General features: G+C 40.3%; 1 protein-coding gene across 1 annotated transcript in view; it reads right to left on the reverse strand.

The window, feature by feature from the left end:
* Positions 1–19,681, reverse strand: part of LOC139203161 (inactive N-acetylated-alpha-linked acidic dipeptidase-like protein 2) — a 277,953-nt gene that overhangs the window by 62,055 nt on the left and 196,217 nt on the right. Inside the window, exon 13 of the mRNA XM_070832831.1 lies at positions 1,946–2,035. Within this exon, the coding sequence (XP_070688932.1) occupies positions 1,946–2,035 (90 nt within the window). The remainder of the gene's footprint in view (positions 1–1,945; positions 2,036–19,681) is intronic.

Genomic DNA, 19,681 nt, shown 5'->3' on the forward strand with positions numbered 1-19,681 from the left:
TTTGAAGGCTTTTACTGTGAAGCAGCTGCAGGAAATGATGAGCAGGTACCACCATAGCCACATTGACCATAGGAAAACTCATGAAAACACAACAAACACAATGAGCAATCCTTAATACAACAAATGATCATCTTAATGCAGCTTTAACCTTGGATAAAGTTACTTTTATAGATACTCTTACTTGACTTTCAATACTTAAGACACCTCCAATACTGTGCGAGACTTACAGTATTTAAGACAGTGAAAATAAAGAAATGTATGTATGTTAAATAATCTACATAATAATCAATATTTCAGAAGGATTCTACAAAGACTCATGACTCTGAATCATACATACATGGAACAGGCATACACTACAGGCAGAATGCTATTGAGTCTGCGTGTAAATAGATGGCTTGCTTTGTGCAAAACTCTTCATCCTCTCCAACACATCCTGCTCACACAAATGAAAGCTCTACTGTCTCATTCACCCATTCACACATCATTCATACAGGAGGAATGTAAGTTGGAGGAGACTATTCTTTCATACTCACACACTGTTGAGCAAGTTGGGGTTCAGTGTCTTGCCCAAGGACACTTCGACACTTAGGAGCTGGGGATCGAGCCCCCGACCTTCTGATTGAGGGACGACCCACTCTACCACTGAGCCACAGCCGCCCCATAAGGTTGAGTTACTATCCTTGCTAACAGTTCGCGGTGCAGCTCTTCTGCCAGGGCAGAACTTGTAAACTAAATATGCCAGGGTGAAGACGTACCAAAATGAAGTGTGTTGTTTTAGAGCTGAGAATCCATAAAAGGTGATGAAAATGTCACTGTATCTCATGCAATCTGTAAACAGTGAGAGCTGTCCTACAGTAGCGATAGCTGTGGTGGGCTGGGGGCATTTATAAGAAATGAGGGTGTTCCCTCTAATATTGAGGGTTATTCTAAATAGCTACAATCTGAGATAAAAATCTGAATTTGGGAGGTAATTCAGTAAAACCTTATGTACATAGTACTTTTTTCATGCAGTTTACGACATGCTTTACGTCACGTCAAAAAAACCAATTCTTTAGGTTTTATCTGACTTTTAGAAAGAGATCATTCTGGAAAGAATTCTAGCTTTTGAACATAAAAGAAGAAAAGACGTTGTTTGCAGCTAGCTTTGCAGTTGCCTAGTAACAGGAAAGGGGTTCAAAAAGTGGACACTGTCATTGAGAAAGCTATCATGAGCCTGGCTGGAGTGACTGCAACGTGGACTTGGCTGGTGTTTTTGTTGGTACGATGCCAGGGAGATAAACTGTTTAGCATTGACTGAATGGCTCCTTAGAGTAGATTAACTTAGACATTAATGACCTAATATTGGTCATTTTAACATTTAAATTATGATGAATCCATAATATTAATGGTTTGTGCTTGCTTTGTAGTCATCTCACGGAACCCTGATGTTTTAGACGGCCAGTGGCTTGTAGAATTCATTAACAGTACTCCTGGTGTTGTTTTACCACCTTGGAAATCAAACGATTACCTTAACGGCGATAACTTTCTTCCCATATTCCAATTTTGTGAGCCGCTGAGCAACTGAAATATCTGATGATTGCCACCCAGAACTATGATGTGCAGTATGTTAATCCAGGGTTAGTGCTGAGTACTTAAGCCTTGCTAGGTTTTGGCCAGAACTCTCCATATTATGAGTTTATTATATTAGGCTTTATTATCATTAGACACATATCCATAAGTCTGCTGTTGAATTATCAGATTATTTGTCTCCTTATGTTTCTGTGCATATCGCAACATATGGATGGCTGAATGTTGCTGTACTCTGACCCCATTGTATTAGTATCTTTGATCGAGTATAGGACTACATTGTACTGTTAAATCAGTGTTATATAGCTTTGGAGACTCGACAGCCAGTGTGATGCAGAGAATTTAATGGTAGAAGTAGGATTAATCATGGTGGTCCTACCTTAGCAATGGTCTCATGGAACTTGAAAAGCGGATCCAGAGTCTCTGGTGATTCTGCCGAAAACTGGGCCTCTGACAGGAAGCTGGTGGCCTGAGGTGAAAGAGAGAAGAAGAAGAAGCATTTGTCACATATGACCCTAAATTAGTAGCATTTTACTGTCTTTGTCTTCTGTCTTTCCTGTCAAGGCAAACTCTTATCTCATTAGGAACTTGTTTTGGTTGGACCACAGTGACTCCAGACGCCGAGACAAAACGAAGAAAAACTGACCCTTTTCTCTTCACTTTTCTTATCTCTTCTCTTCTAGTTTATTCTATTCTAAGAGTAGAAGAGAGTGGAGTGACCTGTCAAACTCTTGACAGGGAACAACAGTAAATGCTCTCAAGGCCACTGAGCTGCCAGGACGTTTTGTTCTGCTGTCAAATACACACATATATCATGACACCCACACACAGACACACACACAGTCCTAGATGCTGACACAAAGTCATGTAACCATGAGGCCTCATTGTCACCTCAGCATACACTGTAATGTTCCAAAACAAAGCACCTCTCATTGTGACTTTTTCATGGAGTCAAATTAAGTAGCAGACACATAATAATATCAAAGGGTCAAACACTCAGTTTTACTCAGCGTAGCCTGGAAATCAGGAAATATCAGACAACCTCTTTGTATCTTGTATCCATCATCAGCATCAGACACACTGTGTGTGCAATAATAATAACATATATAATATGAATTGCTGCTTCCAGAAGAGTCAGTCTGCCAGACATCTTGGTTTTGACTAGTCTCATCTGTTTTCCAAATTGCAAGTTAAATGTAAATAGTCTGTATCTGTACAGCACCTTTCTAGTCATTTCGACTACTCAAAGCGCCTTTACATCACTTCCTCACCACACATCATTCATTCAGGAGGAATCTAAGTCGGAGGAGACTATTCATTCACACACTGAAGCTTCAGGAACCAGTTGGGGTTCAGTGTCTTGCCCATGGACACTTTGACATGCAGACTTAGAGGAACTTTCCGAGTAATGGACGACCCACTCTCCCTCTGAGGCAGAGTTGTTTGTAAAAGCTGAAAATGCAGGATTGGACTGGCTCCTGGCCATAACTTTTGAATACATTTTCAACAGGTCAAAACGATAGAGATAAGTTAGTGATGGTAATTACATCTATTCATGTTGTGTACACCACAAGTTTTCCAATCCTGTGGAAAACCAGCGGACAATTCCAAAACCCTGGATTATGTTCATTGACAATGTTTTTGGTTTACATCCAAATTCTAAAGTTTTTAAAAGTTCTACAATATCTGTGCATGGCAACAATGGTACAGTAGGCACAGGTAGTGTGTACGGCAAGCATACCATATTTTAAGTACAGCAAGTTTTAGGCAACTAATACACTTTTTAAGATTAATATTCTTTCCTTTAAATAAATGTCTGTTAAGTCACCATTGCAGAGTAACCCACTGTGAGGTAACACAATGTGGTGACTGAGCCTAAGGCCCACTCATGAAAGCTTTTATAGCTGCAGTATTCTTCAGTGATATGAATTGGCTGTCAAGGTGACATTCCTGGGCACAGTTAGTGATGCGTTTTCCACCACTAATCTTTAGGCTAATGCCATAAACCTGCTCTCATGATACACATATGTCTTCAACCCACTTGTGTGTGAAGCGATTTGCAGCATTTTCCAGTCTCTATTGCAAGTAAATCAACTGCCAACTGACTGATGGCTCACAGGTGACTCAACCATCTGCCATTACCGCTTATGGCCATAGATACCAAGAAAAGGAACAAAATGGAGATCTTTGAGATTGGTACGTTAAGGTTAGGGAAAGATCATGTCTAGAGTTAAAAGAGAGTTGACGATAAGTTGTGTGTCTGTGACGGAATATAAGCTTTGTTTTTCTTACAGTCAGTCGTACGACATCCCATTCTGTGCCCACAACACTGGACATAAGTTGCTGGGTGTGGAATCATCTGATATGAACTTAAATCCTTGGGATACAGGGCTGGATTTTTCAGTAGCAAAAACATAGAAGTATGTTGAGAGCCATGGGTGTTGCCAGAAATGCCTGACATCAGTTGGTGCACCCTGTGTGGTGTGTGTGGTGTGTATTATGTGTATTGTGTGTCTGGAAAAATTAGTCTAGCGTTTTCAGAGTGGAACTATGCAGAACTGTGATTAGAACAGTGTTATATGTTATTTTCCACACACATTGATACCCAAAGGTTTTGGCTTTGGCAGGCTACTGGAAGAAAAACACTTAAAATGTAACAGTTAAATGCCAGGGATGCACCTAACAAACAATGTCAACCAGTCAATAAGGCAGCCGCACAGTGGGTACATATGGAGAATAGAAGTTTTACTTGATAATTTACATATTCACACATTCCAAGAAGACACAAGCAGAAAGTTTTATGAAGCTTTTTTGTTTGCTGCCTCTGAATAAATACGTGAATTATTGAGCGCAACATCTGCCTCAAAATATGCCCCTGTTGTGGATGTCAAGCTGAATATGCGCAGCGTTCCCCAAAAAGAATTCTCTGCGCCAACATTCAGAGGAGAAGAATTGAAATCAAACACATGGTTACATCTGTGGTGCACTCCTACAAAGCTATGGCTTCAAGTGCTGTTTGAGCCCAGGAGATTTGTGCAGCTGTCAGTCTCTGAGGTCAAGCCGTTTCTCTCCAAGTACTTGTAGTGATGAGTGGTTTCAAATTAGGTGACCATGGTGATGCAGACACCCACATGCATGGACACATATGCGGTTAAAGGATGAGTTGTGGATCCTTCTTGAGACCTTTCCAGTAATTACTGGAGCTGAATGCAATATTGTGCCTCATTTAATATTTTGTTTGACGATGGGTGAGTCTGACAGCTGTGGATAGTTTGGCCAAGGAGGAGGCTGAATGGTGAATGATAACAACTAAAAGTTGAATAAATACATTAGAAAATAGAGTTGGTGGATCATAGATAAAGAAAAAAGTGAAAATAATCTTTGTTAGCTTTGTCGTAATAAAGGTTTCAACTTTTAAGTGTTGTAGATATTCATTTCTCTTAGAAAATGGACGGTTCTGCATTCACCCATGAAATGTGAAATGCGCTTAAGATGTGCTGTGTTGCTCCTCAGTGGTGATGTCCACGACCTTCAGGTCCAGTGTGTTCAGGGTAGATTGCCAGAAAATATCACAGATTTATGTGGGTCAAAAAGTGACAAAGTAGTGCTCTGAGTAAGTTTCTAATAACTTCAGAAGTATTGTGCGCAATAGGCAACCTTCTCTTCCCCTCTCTCTATCAAACACACACCCACGCACACACTCAAGCGGCTTTATCATTTTTACAGAGATGAGGCTTCACCTATGAGTTTTTTTTTTACTTAAGTGGTAGCTTTTGTTTACAGAATCGGTGCCAAAACTCTTTTTTTTGTGAGAGAGAAAAGTTAAAAAGGCGAAGCAAGAGAAAAGTTAAAAACAGGCGACGCTAAGTTTGCATTCAAAGTGATCCGAGAGGGAGCGAATGGGAGAGATTGGGGTAGGATGTCCTGTTCGATGACATCATTACAGACTACGTCATCAGTCTTTAGTCCTCCATCCTGACAACTGTGCTGCTATAGTGGATAAATCAGTTTGCAGGTTTGACGATCAGGACCGGTGGTTGATTATCACATTTTTGCCGGTCGGTGTGGTTTGGCTCCTGTAATGGCTTTGGGTGGGTGCAGGTATTAAAAAAAACTCTGACTCGCACATTACTAGTACTCAGGCTCTGTGGGGCCTCAGCTCTAGCTCTTCCTCCCTTCTATACTGCCACCGGCTGACCTACCTGGGGACCTGCAGCCAACCAATCATCATCTGGTGGTTTCTAATGGCTGAGGAGGCACGTGATCACTTGTGTTGCCTGCCTACTGTACTCCCAGAGTGTTTAAGTATTTTTGTCAGGACTTAATCGGTGCCCTGTTTGATGTTGTCAGGTCATTATGGTAGTTTTGTTGTGGTTAGAATTCAGTTAACCCATTAAGTAGGAGAGAGCTGCCATATTTGTTATCTACCCTGTTCTCCTGTGTTTGTGTTGATAGGGAGTTGAGTTTAGAATTATACCCTTTTGCTTTTTGGGCAGGTTACTAGTATTGTGACTATATTTAGATTTGGGCTTGGTTTGTTTGTTACTTTGGCCAGCGCTGTCCCTGATGTTTAATTCAAGCTTCCAGATCTGGTAATAAAAGACAGAAATGCTGAACACTGACAGCTCAGCTTGATATTACTTCCCACTTGTTAGAGCAATTTATAGAATAGACACGTAGTTGTAATCATTAAGATTTGCTGTATTTGAGGCTGAGGATAAGTGCTTCCATTGCCGTGTGTATAATCAGGACCAATAATGATACAGTCAAAATGTAAAAGCATGCTGCATGTGCTCATTAGGTGTGCTTGTCCTGTGCGCTCATGCTTGTGCAGTATGTTTTCAATATTTTCCTACCAATTTATATTTTGTACTTAAAGAAGAAAGTTTTCAGTTTGAACCCGAGAATGCAGACTATAAAGCTTTACTGAAGCACGCGTCAACTACACGCATTGTGGGCATTTTCAAGAAACAGACGGAGCCACGCTAACACCCCTAGACCAATTTTAGGTTGTAACAGATCCCAAGAAAGACAGACAGAAATGAAGCAAGAGGAAGAGCCCAGTGGTGACTTCAGGACCGCAGTGCTCTGCAGGCTGTTGGTGTTGGATAGGGGAGAATGATTTGGACAATATTTGAATTACTTGTTGAAAGAATCACCAAAGTGGATGCCTCATCGACTCTAACTATCAGAAGTCTCTGTGTGCTTGTATATTGTCTGTGAAACATCAGGGATGCTAAAATGCACAGAAGGAACAGGAGACAGCAAAGAGGTTACATCATATCTAACATTATGCTATTTAAAGCAGTTGTAATTGATACTTTCATAACAATGTCAGTTGCAATGTTTAAAATGACAATTTGAAAACAGTTTGGAAACGTGACAGAGTTCGCTCATGTTGATGAACCTACAGAGGATATGTCCTGAAGCTGGCAAATTAATTGGAAAGAATGACATTACCTGCCATCAGTGGAAATAAATACTACATGCATAAATACTGCTAAATGCAAGCAGACACATACATACTGTCCAGAAACACTCCACAGCACCCCCCCCCCCTCCCACCCACACACTGATTTTCCTTCCTCAGCATAGTACAGTGCCATTAGCCATGGCTACGTGCTAAAAGCAGCAGGCCAAATGAAGCACTCTGTTCTGTACTTCACAGGACCTGGATGAGGGGTTTTGGCGAGCTAAAGCCTTAAAACAAAGAGAGAGATAGCCAGGATCAAAGATACCAGAGTTCCATTCACTTTGTACTTAAAGCCCTTTGTAGCGTTGTCAACCCCCTCGCTTCATCTTTCTCAGTACAGATCCTCTCTGTGCCTTGATCTTGGGCTTGCTTTTGCTTTGTCTCCTTTCTCTCGCTGGGTATTTAAATGATCATGACTTAACAAAAATACTATCATGGATTTTTATTAAATCCACGATTTGATGAATGATCAAATTGGACCAGCAGAATGGAAATGGTAATTTTTGAACACTTCTTTAATATTGCAAATCATTATCCTATGGCAATACACACACACACACACACACACACACACACACACACACACACACTTTAGTCATTGTTAACCTTTCTGATACACATCAACAGTGAAGTGTCTCTTGAACATGAAGGACAGTAAAATGAGCTTTGGACTGAAGAAGGTATTCCACCCATCACACCAATCAGATTCTCTTTTCTAACCAGATGTCTTTCAGAAAAGCTACATTCTGAATAATCCATTTTATATTTACTCCAACTCAGAGCCCTTTGTAACCTGAGAGACACTTTACACCCAGAGCATACAATGTAAGCCCTAATCCTGCATTGATATTAACTAGCAATAGCATTGTCCATTGATACTCAGAACTTATGGTTCAGTTTAGGTCAAACATTACTGCCCATTGGGAACATTAGCTTGGAGTCAGGGCACAAGGTAAAAAATAGTACATTAAGTACAAAAACAAAAGTACAAACATCTTTCCTGTACATGCAATATACAGAACACAACAATGCAACAAACAACATGTGTGATTGCATGTGAACCGTGGTACTCTTAATCTTGAGCCTGAAGGAAGAATTTCAAGCTCAAAGTGAAGGGGTGGTTTGTGCAGTCTAATAAAGACCTGGCCTTTCGGAGAACATGTTGGTCAAAGATAGCTATAGGTGGAGGGAAGGGGGGGTCTGCTGTCACAATATAACTCAGGTGGTATTTGTCTGATGTTTAGGATACCATACTAATACTAATACTATACTATACTATACTAATCAAAGGTAAGAGGAGGTTCAAAAAATGACTTGTCAAACAAAGACATAATCTTCCTATTTACAGTGACAACATTTAACTTCCTACAGAAGTACAAATGCCGCTGTCCCTTCTTATAGACTCAGAGCATCAGATTTTACATCAAATTTCAGCTTTTTATTAACGACTGTTCCAATAAGGGATAATGTACAGCAATCCGGTCATCATTACAAGACGAACCCTGACAGGGTGATGCACGACTTGCAGTCTTGCATCATCCCGATGGGGTAATGACCACTGCCTGCTGTACAATATCCCACTTATTAGACAACTTTGTACTCAAGAAATCAATAGTTTGACATTAAATATTAATTTAAAATTGTTTTTATTGATTTAAAAATGATCTTATTGCCTCCGCAATCAGAACTGATGGTCTGTTATCCATGGCAACAGTCTAGTACACAGAAATAACAGACCCTAGAATACCACAATTGACCAATCAGAATCGAGTATTCAACAAAGCCATTTAATAAAAATATTCACACTGTTCTACAAATTCAGTGCCAATGCCTTTGATGAAGGTCAATGACCATATCCTTGTGGCATTTAATTGGAGCCTCATCACCATCAGTATGGAGCAGGCTGTATCATCAATGAATTTCAGGATTTACCTGTCCCCATGCTGGTTTCTATGGTCATCGGTGTAAAGAATGTCCAGCGTGTTTAAACATTTACCAACCCACAAAATTAACATCAACATAGAATTAATAAGTATTTTCCTTACTAAAGCATGCGGCTGATAGTATTAAAGACAGATGAGAAATCCAAAATTAAGTCCGGTATGTGTGCCAGATGATGTTTGTCTGGATGTTTATCCAGGAAGTTAAGTGATGTGACTGAGGCATCTTCTGCTCCCATTGAAGCACATAATGCCATCATAAAACAGAAAATCATCATTGTAAGCCTTAGACAGGTTCCAGAATGGGTAAAAAAGTCAGCTTTCTCTGCCACATTTTCCTGTTTTCATTAGGCCCTCTGGTGAGAACTACCTGATCAGTGCACTGGAACCTAAGGGAGGAACCTGGATTTCAGTAGGCATCAAACCACCCACGGACTACAGGCATTTTACTGGGTAAATAACTTTGTGTTGCATTTGATTTTTTCCCCTGTGCCAAAGATTGCCTGTCTCTAATTTTTCAATAATGGCTTTGTGCACAGTTTCCACAGGGGTGCAGTAGGTCCTCCGTTTAAGAAGAGCCAGGAGAGTCTTTGCAAGATCAGGCAATATACCAATTTATTGCATGAATTAGGTTTTCTTCTTTATACCAAGAATAGAAAGTCTGGAAAATGTTGGGTTAGGACCTGGATCTTTGTCCAAGACTTCAACATAGTTTCAACTGTGATTTTCCAGAAGATGAGGAATAGCATATCTCACCAATTAAGAGTCTTCCTAAACTGTGCTTTAAGTTTGCTAACTAAGACTTAAGGTAATCCACATTGCATCGACAACCACCATCATGTGGTATTTTTTCCAGCTGACAAAACAAATCATTATACTTTAATGTATTAATCCTACATACAGATTTCCCTGGATAATCCAGCAATGGCCATGAAATCACCTTAATTCATGTGGAAGCTGGTGATTATGCTGAATGAACTGAAAAGCAAACTTCTGGTTTCAAACTCTCAAACTTTTGGTTTGATGAATTACTCAATCAGACAGCTGCGGCTGAGATCATCAAGCTGTATGTTACTGGTGTCCAAACAGCATAACATCTCTGGCCAACTGAATTCCTCTTAAGGGATCGAGCATCAAAATCTGGATTAAAAGTTATCTGTCATTCTATCTAGGAATGATCTGGACTGCCTCTAACCTCTCTCAGAATTTGAGGCTACTTTTAGCACTGGAATTTTTCCAGACTTGTTCATTTGGGAGCTACTTTTAGCCTTAAGATACTTCGTGAATATGATCTGAATTTAGATAACGCAATCTTAATAGTGTGATCAGCACACATATAGAGATATCTCACTATATATCATATGTACTGTGTCAAACCCATGTTAGGCTGTTTACAACTAAACTTTTTGGTGCATATAAAATCAACTCTGTTCTTTTTTAGTCTGTGTTATTTAGACTTATGAAAACTACTGCCAACAATCTAACAATCTCATTGAGATTATCTTACAAGTTCGACCTTGTGTAGAACAAGGCCATTATTTCCGGTGCAGAAAGAAGCTGTGCTCTCTGTGGCAGCTGTGAAAGCCATAGAGGCCTCCGCTACACTGATTTTCCAGCAGGACTGGCAGCCTGAGCTGAACTAAAATGTACTTTGACCCAAATCTGCTAAACTCCACAATATGCATCCAATAGGAATCTGGCATCGACAGGGGGTAGATGGTAAGGCAACAACTTTGCTGTAGAAGAGAATGATGGATAGCATTGCTAAGTTCATACAGTTATATATGTACAACTACCCAGAAGAAAGTACTGAGATCGAAGGCTATGAAACTAATGCAGGTCTTAGTTACATTCGTATGTGCTCCGTAGCATCCTTGTAAGCTGCTTTGTAGGGTTCAGTGATGCACTTCATTTTGTGCGCTCTCTCTGCAAACTATTCACCCTAACTATGGGTCATATATTACTTATTGCACTGCACTTTTATCATGTCTCCCTTCCCACCCCAATTTCTGTGCTATCATGTTTAACCCCTGGGGAGAAAAGACAAGAAACTCCTAAAAACTCCTTTATACTTTGGTACTTTCCCATGATTGCTGGTAATAATACTGTGACTGGTGGTGCCTCGCAGAGATAGAAGAGGTCAAGGAACAATATCAATTGGCTGAGGGATTTACTGTATCTTTTCTTGTTCATAATGAAAAGTCAGATTGTACTCCTAAATGTTAATCTATGTAGAATGTCATTTTTTTCTTCCCCTTGAAATGATTTATTACCCAGAAATGACTCCTTTTCTTGTTCCTTGAATGAAGTGTTGCATGTGCACCTTAAAAAGACTTGTTTATTTAGCTAAGAATCATTAAATCTAACCTAAAAGACTAAAATGGCTCTTTGAGACATTCCTTTGACAATGTGATGCTAGCAGTGTCTGAAATCATTAATGTATTGTTTATAGGCCAGACAGTGCCTCTATAGACAGCCCTTGTGACAAGTGATGAAAGTAAGAGCTGAGAGAACAGGGAGGTGAAGACACTTCAAACCAGCATGAAAAAAATCCAATGTGCTTTTCTTCATAGCACAGACCACAATACTTGAAACAACTGTATTATTCCAGAAGGGACGCATTTATATATATTTAAACGTGTAATTTGACAGCTTTTTAACGAGGAGATGGCAGAAAGTGTTGAGGAGTTTTAAATCACAGGCTGGAGTTCTTATTTCAGACCAGATAAAATCTGATTCCTCAGAAAAAGTGCACATTATTTGCACATTTGTGAACACAGATATGCACTATATGGCCAACAGTATGCAGTCACTGCTTGTTCAAGTAGGCCAACTGCTGTGCATGTACCTTTGGGCCAGTTTTTCATGGTTTGAACAAGACCTTCAGCTCATATTAAGGAAAACCTGCTGCAGACACTGATGTGTGAAACAGCAGTGAGCTTCCGACTATGTTTGAAGGCCCTCTCTTGTTTTCTCATCTTATTGCCCCTGTAAAGAAATGGCTGCTTAGAGACAGACATAAATAATTTTTTTTTAAATCAGACCCAAATTGAAAGGGACCTGATGACAAGCAGACCCAGTCTGGACAGACCCAACAGATGTGATCCTAAATGTGGTCAACCCAAACAGAACCGAATAGAGAGAGAAAACCAACACTGGCTGCAGCATGATGGATGATTTAAAAGGCTCAACACAGGTTTCATTTTCTCTGCACTTTCCACATGACTTGATGCAATACATAGTCAGATACTAGTCAAGGATTTTTCCAAAATCCTGCTGTAAGATTTAAAAAGCTAATAAAATTATTTAGATCATTATGAGAAACTGAAACTCTCCTGAACACCAGGACAGTAATAATTGTAAGACTGTTGAAAAATATATATTTATTTGTGGATCATATCTGTTGTATTAACACTGGATAACAGTGCACATACTGTAAGGGAGGCAACCACAATCTCGCATGAGACGCATTAGAGAGATGAAAGCAGCGAGAGAGGAGACAGAGAGAGCTAATGAGAGGCTGGAAAGAGAGACGGAGCAGAAGTAGGTGAGCAGGATGAAACAAAAAGAATGAGTGACGAAACTAAACATCCTTGAGAGTATTTGAGGTTAATGTGGTGAGTTCATGTGAAATAAACAGCCAGACAGTCATACACTTTTATCGCTCCAGGAAAAAACAAAACGAGTGCGAAGCAGAGAAAGGAGCTGCACTGTCAAGCTTAGTTCCACCTCAGTTGGAATGTCATTGATTTTTTTTCTCTTTTTCTTCTTCAGTCTCCTCTCTGTCTATCTTTTTCTCTGTCTCCCTGTCTTTCTAGGTGCTGGATGTAATTGGATTCCCTCACTGTAAAACTGTGGGTTTAAAACTCTGGGGAGGAGGGGTGAGGGCGAGGTGAGGTTCGACAGCCAGACTTGCTTGTAAATAAGCTGGAGAAATGAACAATTAAAATGTTCAGCTTGCCGGGGAATATTTGCAGCTAACCATCACTATCTGTGTGTGACGGGTACAGCACATGTCCAGGATATACATGCCGATATAGTAGAATCCACAGAATCTGTTTCCCTTTTCACATCTAATTTGGACTCCAATCACACATGCTCAAAATGCCCAAATCTGATACGTCATCTGTTGCTGTGTGACCCCCAGTTAAAAAAAGCAGAACACTATGGTCATAATTCAGCATCATTTGACCACAAATACTGGCTGCAGTACCCCCTGGACAGGTCGACACACACACGTACAGTTGAAAATCAGGTGTATTGGCTTAAAGCTGTGTTCAATGAACAACTAAAATAAGACAAATAACAAATTCTTGTTCAAATTCAACACAAAATGCCTCTTTTAATTACTGCTGCGGTCTCAAAATTATTCAACCTCCTGAATAGAATCCCTTATAAGAGCACTCATTTGCAAATCAGGTGCTGTCTCAAGAACATCTGATGCAGCTAATCCAGGGCCTCATTAGTTGCATCAGGTGTGCCTGAGATAGAACACATCAAATACCCGGACTGGCTGGGGGAGGGGTCTGTTCATAGTGCTGTTTGGTTGCATGTTAGAAATCAATAGAAAATGAGAGGAGATCATTGTCTTGCACAAACAAGGAAAAGGATACAAAAAGGCACTGGATGTTCCAAACTCCAAGATGTACACCACTGCTGACCTAAAAGCACGAGACAAGTCGGCTCCAATATGCTTGAAACCATATAAATAAGTCACAGAAGTTTTGGGAGTCTGTTCTGTGGAGTGATGAAACAAAACTGGAACTTTTCAGCCGTATGTATCAGCGGTATGTCTGGAGGAGGAAGAATGAGGCAGACACTGGAAAGAACACCCTGCCTACAGTGAGTAGAGTCACACAGCCAATGGTGGTGCCTTGAAAATGTCATGGCATCCGTGAAGAAGCTGAAGCTTGGGACAGTGACAGCAGGACAATGATCCCAAGCATACCTCAAAGACTACAATGGTTTGACACCAGAAGAAGTCTGGAACACTGTCAGAGCCTGGTGCCTGGCTATGCATCACCTTTGTGATTTTGCTCTCCCCTGGGATTGCGGTTAGTTTCCCACTTGACATTCTGTCTGGTTGACAGTCTGACCTTGCACATGCACATATTTTATAATCTGATCTGATCTGATCTTTAAAATCTGATGGCATTTGACCTTCAGTTGTCACTACAGCAACATGACAAAAGTGGTCTGACCAATTGGATGTATTGCATAATATATCATTATACAATATTATAATTATTCCTTGGATATATATTCCCCAAACATTTGCATGATTGTCTCTTTCTTTGTATTTCAATGTGAATGTAGATCCAGATGCAGATTTCAAAACTTTCACACATTTCTATTTCAGCAACACAATGACAAATGGGGATGATCCTTAAGCCTTCACAGATGTTTGCGCTCTCATAGTTCCAGTTTGAAATGTATGAGACCACAATATTAACCACACCATATCAAGCACTTGGCAAAGAAAGAAGCCCGAATGTATAGGTACATCTAACAGAACACCAGTAGGCACGGCGAAACAAAGACTTCAGTATTGAACACCAACTTACCCTGGGTGGTGATGATTAATTAGGCATGTGTGCTGAGGCAAAGCACAACAACAACAGCTATAACCTGCTGCACCTGTTATATGCAAATTCTCAAGTTAGGGTGCAAAGTCCACACAAAATTACATGTTGAAACTAGTTATTTTGTGGCCAATCAGTGAAAAGCAGTATACATAATGCAGTATTATTACCCTGTTTCCTCTCGAGCCCAATTGTCTTTGAACACTTTGCTATGCAATACCAAAATACAACAAATGCTTCTATTAGTGTCATGTTGCAAGTATAATCCAAAGTCATCATAAATGTCCAAGGGGTGTAATCCATCATGGAGAATGACTTGCCGAAAACAAAACGGCCAGAAAAAATTGCTTATCCTCATCCTCCGAGTTATCCAACCTTTCAAAATGATGCACCATGCAAGCCGATTTTAAATGGAGGACTTTACATCTACATCTACAGAGGGCTATGTGTACGATTTACGTTGCAAGTTATGTCTTCATTGGAACTACTTCAGCTGGTGCAACCCTTAAAATGTTGGTAGCGCGTAAACTCTGACCTAAGTCACAAATTACCTTTAAACTAGGCTACATTTGAACTTACCCATAGCTGTGCAACCTAGTGCTGGTAGATTTCATCATATTGTATCTTCACTTTTTTAGGACAGACTGAAAGGCCAGAGAGAGACACTAGCCAGTGCTTTATAGGTGAGAGTAAAGAAAGTGTGGGTGGCTTCAGTGGGGGGTCCGGCACAAACCCAGCAAAAGCAGGCAGTTGGACAGGTTGTTGGTCTTTTTTAAACAATGTCTAGATTGATAGACAATGGGATACAACATATTAGGTAGGGATGGTGACATGGATCATCAAACTAGCCTCAGAACTAGACTTTTTTTTAGTTTGATCTACTATTGGCCTTATCATTTGATAAAAGAAAAGGCTCTATCTCCAAACTGGCCGTATCATAGTCAGTGTTCAGGATGTACACAGGAGGACCAATCATGTTCTCCTTCTTTACTGTTACCACTGAACAACTTGAGCTGTAAAGATCATTAACCCTAGAACACTAACCTAACAGTTAGTAACACCATCACAAACGTCGGGTATATTTTACAAATACCTCTCATCAAAATATATTAAAGTACAACAATACCTGGCAAATTGAAGTATTTTCCGTTATAAACCCATAAAAAGGCTCTCAAATTAGTGAAAAATGTGGGAATCGTTAACGACCATTTGAGCTGTTGAGAACAGTTAGAATGAAAGTACAGAGAGGTGTTGTTATGGACACAAAACTGGTAGGTTTCAGAACTTTGCAGAGCGATATACTGCAAGTAGTTGCAAGTTTAAGCTCTTCTTGTAGTGCGTCTTTGGTCGTCTGAACTGGGCTTAAAAAAGGCCCCTTAAAACATGCAAGGATTGGGATATCACACTTTCGGGGCCTTTAGGGTGCCTGAACTTGCTGTATATCAGTTATGCTATTTAAGTTTTGGAAACTTGGAGGGTCAATATCTCAATACCACTCAGAATGCAGATAGAAACTTCAAATTCCAAAGTCACGTCATGATTTTAACAGCTTCCATAGATTGGGAGGTAAACTTTTTTCTCATTGTGAATTACAAATAAATTGTTTGCAATTTTGATGTGACCTTTTCTGACACTAATGTGTAAAGCACACATTACAAGATTCAAAGATAGATACAAGATACAAGATCCAAACTGGGCAGACCTGTCTAGACTCCTGACCAATGGTTTTCTGCCTCCATATATTGACTAAACTGTTTAAGTCTACAGCGATAACATCTATGGATTTAGGTTTGGAGTGGATTTATTGAAGCTGAAACCAGATGTGGGCAGTGTGGGAAGCTGAACTCTCAAATGCACCAGAGTCTAGAGTTGAGATTTGAAATCCAATACAACAGAGACAGTTCCTTCTTTTGAATCCAGTGACTTTGCTTCAACTTCATAATATTCCTTCACTGACTTTTTCCCTGTGACCCTGCAGTTTCTTTCCCCACTTCCCTCTCCTCTACTCTATTTTCTCATCATTTCATTCTTCTTCATCTCTAATTCCCCCACAATTTCTTCATTTATCCCTCATTGTCTCTTATTCGTCTTTTCTCTCTCAGTCCCCTCTTCTGTGGCGCTGATATTACTGCGGCAGGATCTAGGGGAGTTAGTGGCTGATTAGGCAGCAGAACCAACTAAAGCCTGGTTAATGGTCTCTATTTTTCTCAATACAAACTTCCTTTGAGGGACTGAAACATGCATGCGCTCACACACAAATACACACACACACACACACACACACACACACACACGCATCACATGGCCGAAAGTATGTGGACACTCAACTGTTACACTTTTGGAAAGGATTTATACAAAATTTTGGCTGCAGGGAATTGTTCCCACTCAGCCACAACAGCACGATTGGGCAGTCTGACTGAAAACAGCCCTGTGTTGTAATGCGTAGCTCAGTAAGCCTTTATTCAAGAGACCAAACTTCATATCCCCTCACAGACCTTTTGCTAGTCTCAAATAGCCAGATCTATCTCTGTACTTTGTTTTAGCACTGTGCCAGTGCTGGGGAATGGTCTGACTGAACCTATTATCATTTTGGTATAAGGGAAAAAATGCTCTGGCTTGTTTGTATTTCTTTAAACCAATCACACTCATCTTGGGTGGCACTAAGCCCAGGCTACGGTGATGGTGCCTTTGCAAAATAGTGTTTGAACATTTGCACACGGGGAGGCAAGCCCTGGCATTAAAATCCTGGAAAAGAAAATGACACGGGAAACAGTAAACTTTATTGCAAGTAAAAGGACAGCGTGAGGGAGCTTCATCCTCTCTTGCCTACGGACATTTCCTCACACATATCTGTCTACAGGAAACCGAACGTGTGCATGAGCTTTTAAAGTTCAGTTGCTCAGCCCTAATCATACCTTAACAATAATGTATTTGCTATAAGACTCAACCTTTCCTTATCCATAATCATACCGTAAATGTCCTGCACAGATTTTGTAAAAAAAAATATCATTTCAAAAACTCCTGAAGAGTCCTGATAGCAAAACTGCTGTGTTTCCTTGAACTCTTTCACTAAAGTTTCCCACATTCCATTTGTATCTGTGATAACCTGCAAGTTAACATTAACATTATTTTCTCTGCCTCTTCTAACACAAATTTAGACTAACCTGGCAGCTGTGGCAGAGCTCTCCTGTGAAATTCAACACATTCAGAGAAGCATTGAATGACATAATAACTAAAATAAAAGTACAAAAAGATCACAGCAAAGACTGTTTAAAACCAAAGACTGAAAAATCCCCAATTCTAATCCCCTGTCCAGTAACTAAGCCCTCGAGGACCATCCTATTTTTAGGTAAAAGAGCAAGCTCTCACACACACATCCACTGAACTGCATGCCAGTTCCTGATATACTCCATCTCTGTGGCAGTTATTTGATTATACCCCGGGGCACCATAGGAGCAAGAGAAAATCTGAGCAAGAGAGGGAGAGAAAGGAGGAAAAACATGAGATGAATTTGAATCTGACAGCGGGAGAGCAAAAGATGGAGAGACTAGGAGCGGGAGGTGGAAGGGCTGAGATAAAGAATAGGAGTGACAGTGTCTGGATCAATAGTGTGTTGAGATATTCATTTGGACTCTGCTGGGGTTCCCAAAGTAAGCACATACTCTCTGTTTCTCTATTTCTATCCTTCTATCTTGCTCTCTTTATATCAACATCTCCACCCCCCCTCTGTCTCCCATCTGTCTAGATAGTTCACCGATGGGTGACAAAAGGAAACAAAAGAGGCAGCTGCTGCAGCCTCATTCTGCTGTTGAGAGTATGTGGATGGCCGAAGTCATCTCGTAGCAGATAGAAGCTGGGATCCATTCACTTTTTAATCAAGGCAATGTTGCAAATGAAGGCTGTACTACACTGAACGCCCACTATTATTTGGAGTTGAGTGGATGTCATTGATAACAATGCATTTGTTATACAATCTCACTATTTAATATCTTCTGCAAATCCATGCAGCAGTGAACGTATATAACCTTCATGTTGACCTCCAGCCGAGGCTAGGGGATACATCTCACTGTAGGATTCGTCGTGGATGCAATACTGTATATAAGCAGCACTTCTCTGAATAAGAGTGAACAGAATGAAAGCACACTTGTGAATAAAATCTGCTGCTTATCCCCATTTAAGATTATTAAAAGAAACCAAACGTCTTCCTGTGACATAGTTGTGCATGCTCTGTACATTTGAGGAGGAAAGAACTGTAAAAAGATGACTTTGTTTTAACTATGTTGGATGTACAGAGTGCTCATAATCACCATCTCTTAGGACTTTGGTGTATTTACCTTGGATAACTTAAATATTGGCATTGTTGATCTGGCACAGTTTCTCACAACCCCGTACATAATAACTGATGTGAAAATTAAAGAACTGGCTAATCCTAATTCAAAAATAACCTTCAATAAGCCATAACCATTACACAAACTTACTGCAGAATGGATGCTAAATGGAAGAGTATCATTGGACCGTATGTGGCTCTATTGTAAGATAAATGCATTACAGGACACACAGTAGACGTGTGAGTTGAAAAAGGAACCAACAGCTCCCATGCTAAATCATACTGAATGTGTCCAAATAGCAGGAGCAAATGATAAAAAAAAAAAACTCCATAAGTTTTGAGCATGCCACAGCAGTTCCAGAAACCAAGATTAGTCAAGCCAAACACAGTCAAACTGCACCAACATAGGAACTAACCAACAGATATATGCCAACACACAAACTCTGCCTCTGCAGAGGAAGTGGGCTCTCCTTTTCCATTTGTTAAAGAGCCTCTACATAAACAGCTGCATTCAACAGCAGCTTCATTTTCACACTTGCTTTGTATGTAAATGGATTACTTAGAGTGGTCCTGAAGTTTGAGCTAACAGACCATGACAAAGGCATGATGGCGTGTGTCTGGAGTGCGGCTGTGAGCATCACCATGATCGTAGAGCTGCTGGCCATTTCAAAGGGAACAGTGTCATAAATGCACAGTGGATGGACTCAAACACAAGAGAGCTCATTGAAACATTTACCTTCTGAGTGACAGCCTTTGATAAATGCATAGGGAGCACCCTGAGCTAAGGCCTTAA

This window comes from Pempheris klunzingeri, chromosome 6 (genome assembly GCF_042242105.1).
Source record: "Pempheris klunzingeri isolate RE-2024b chromosome 6, fPemKlu1.hap1, whole genome shotgun sequence".
NCBI classification, from domain to species: Eukaryota; Metazoa; Chordata; class Actinopteri; order Acropomatiformes; family Pempheridae; genus Pempheris; species Pempheris klunzingeri.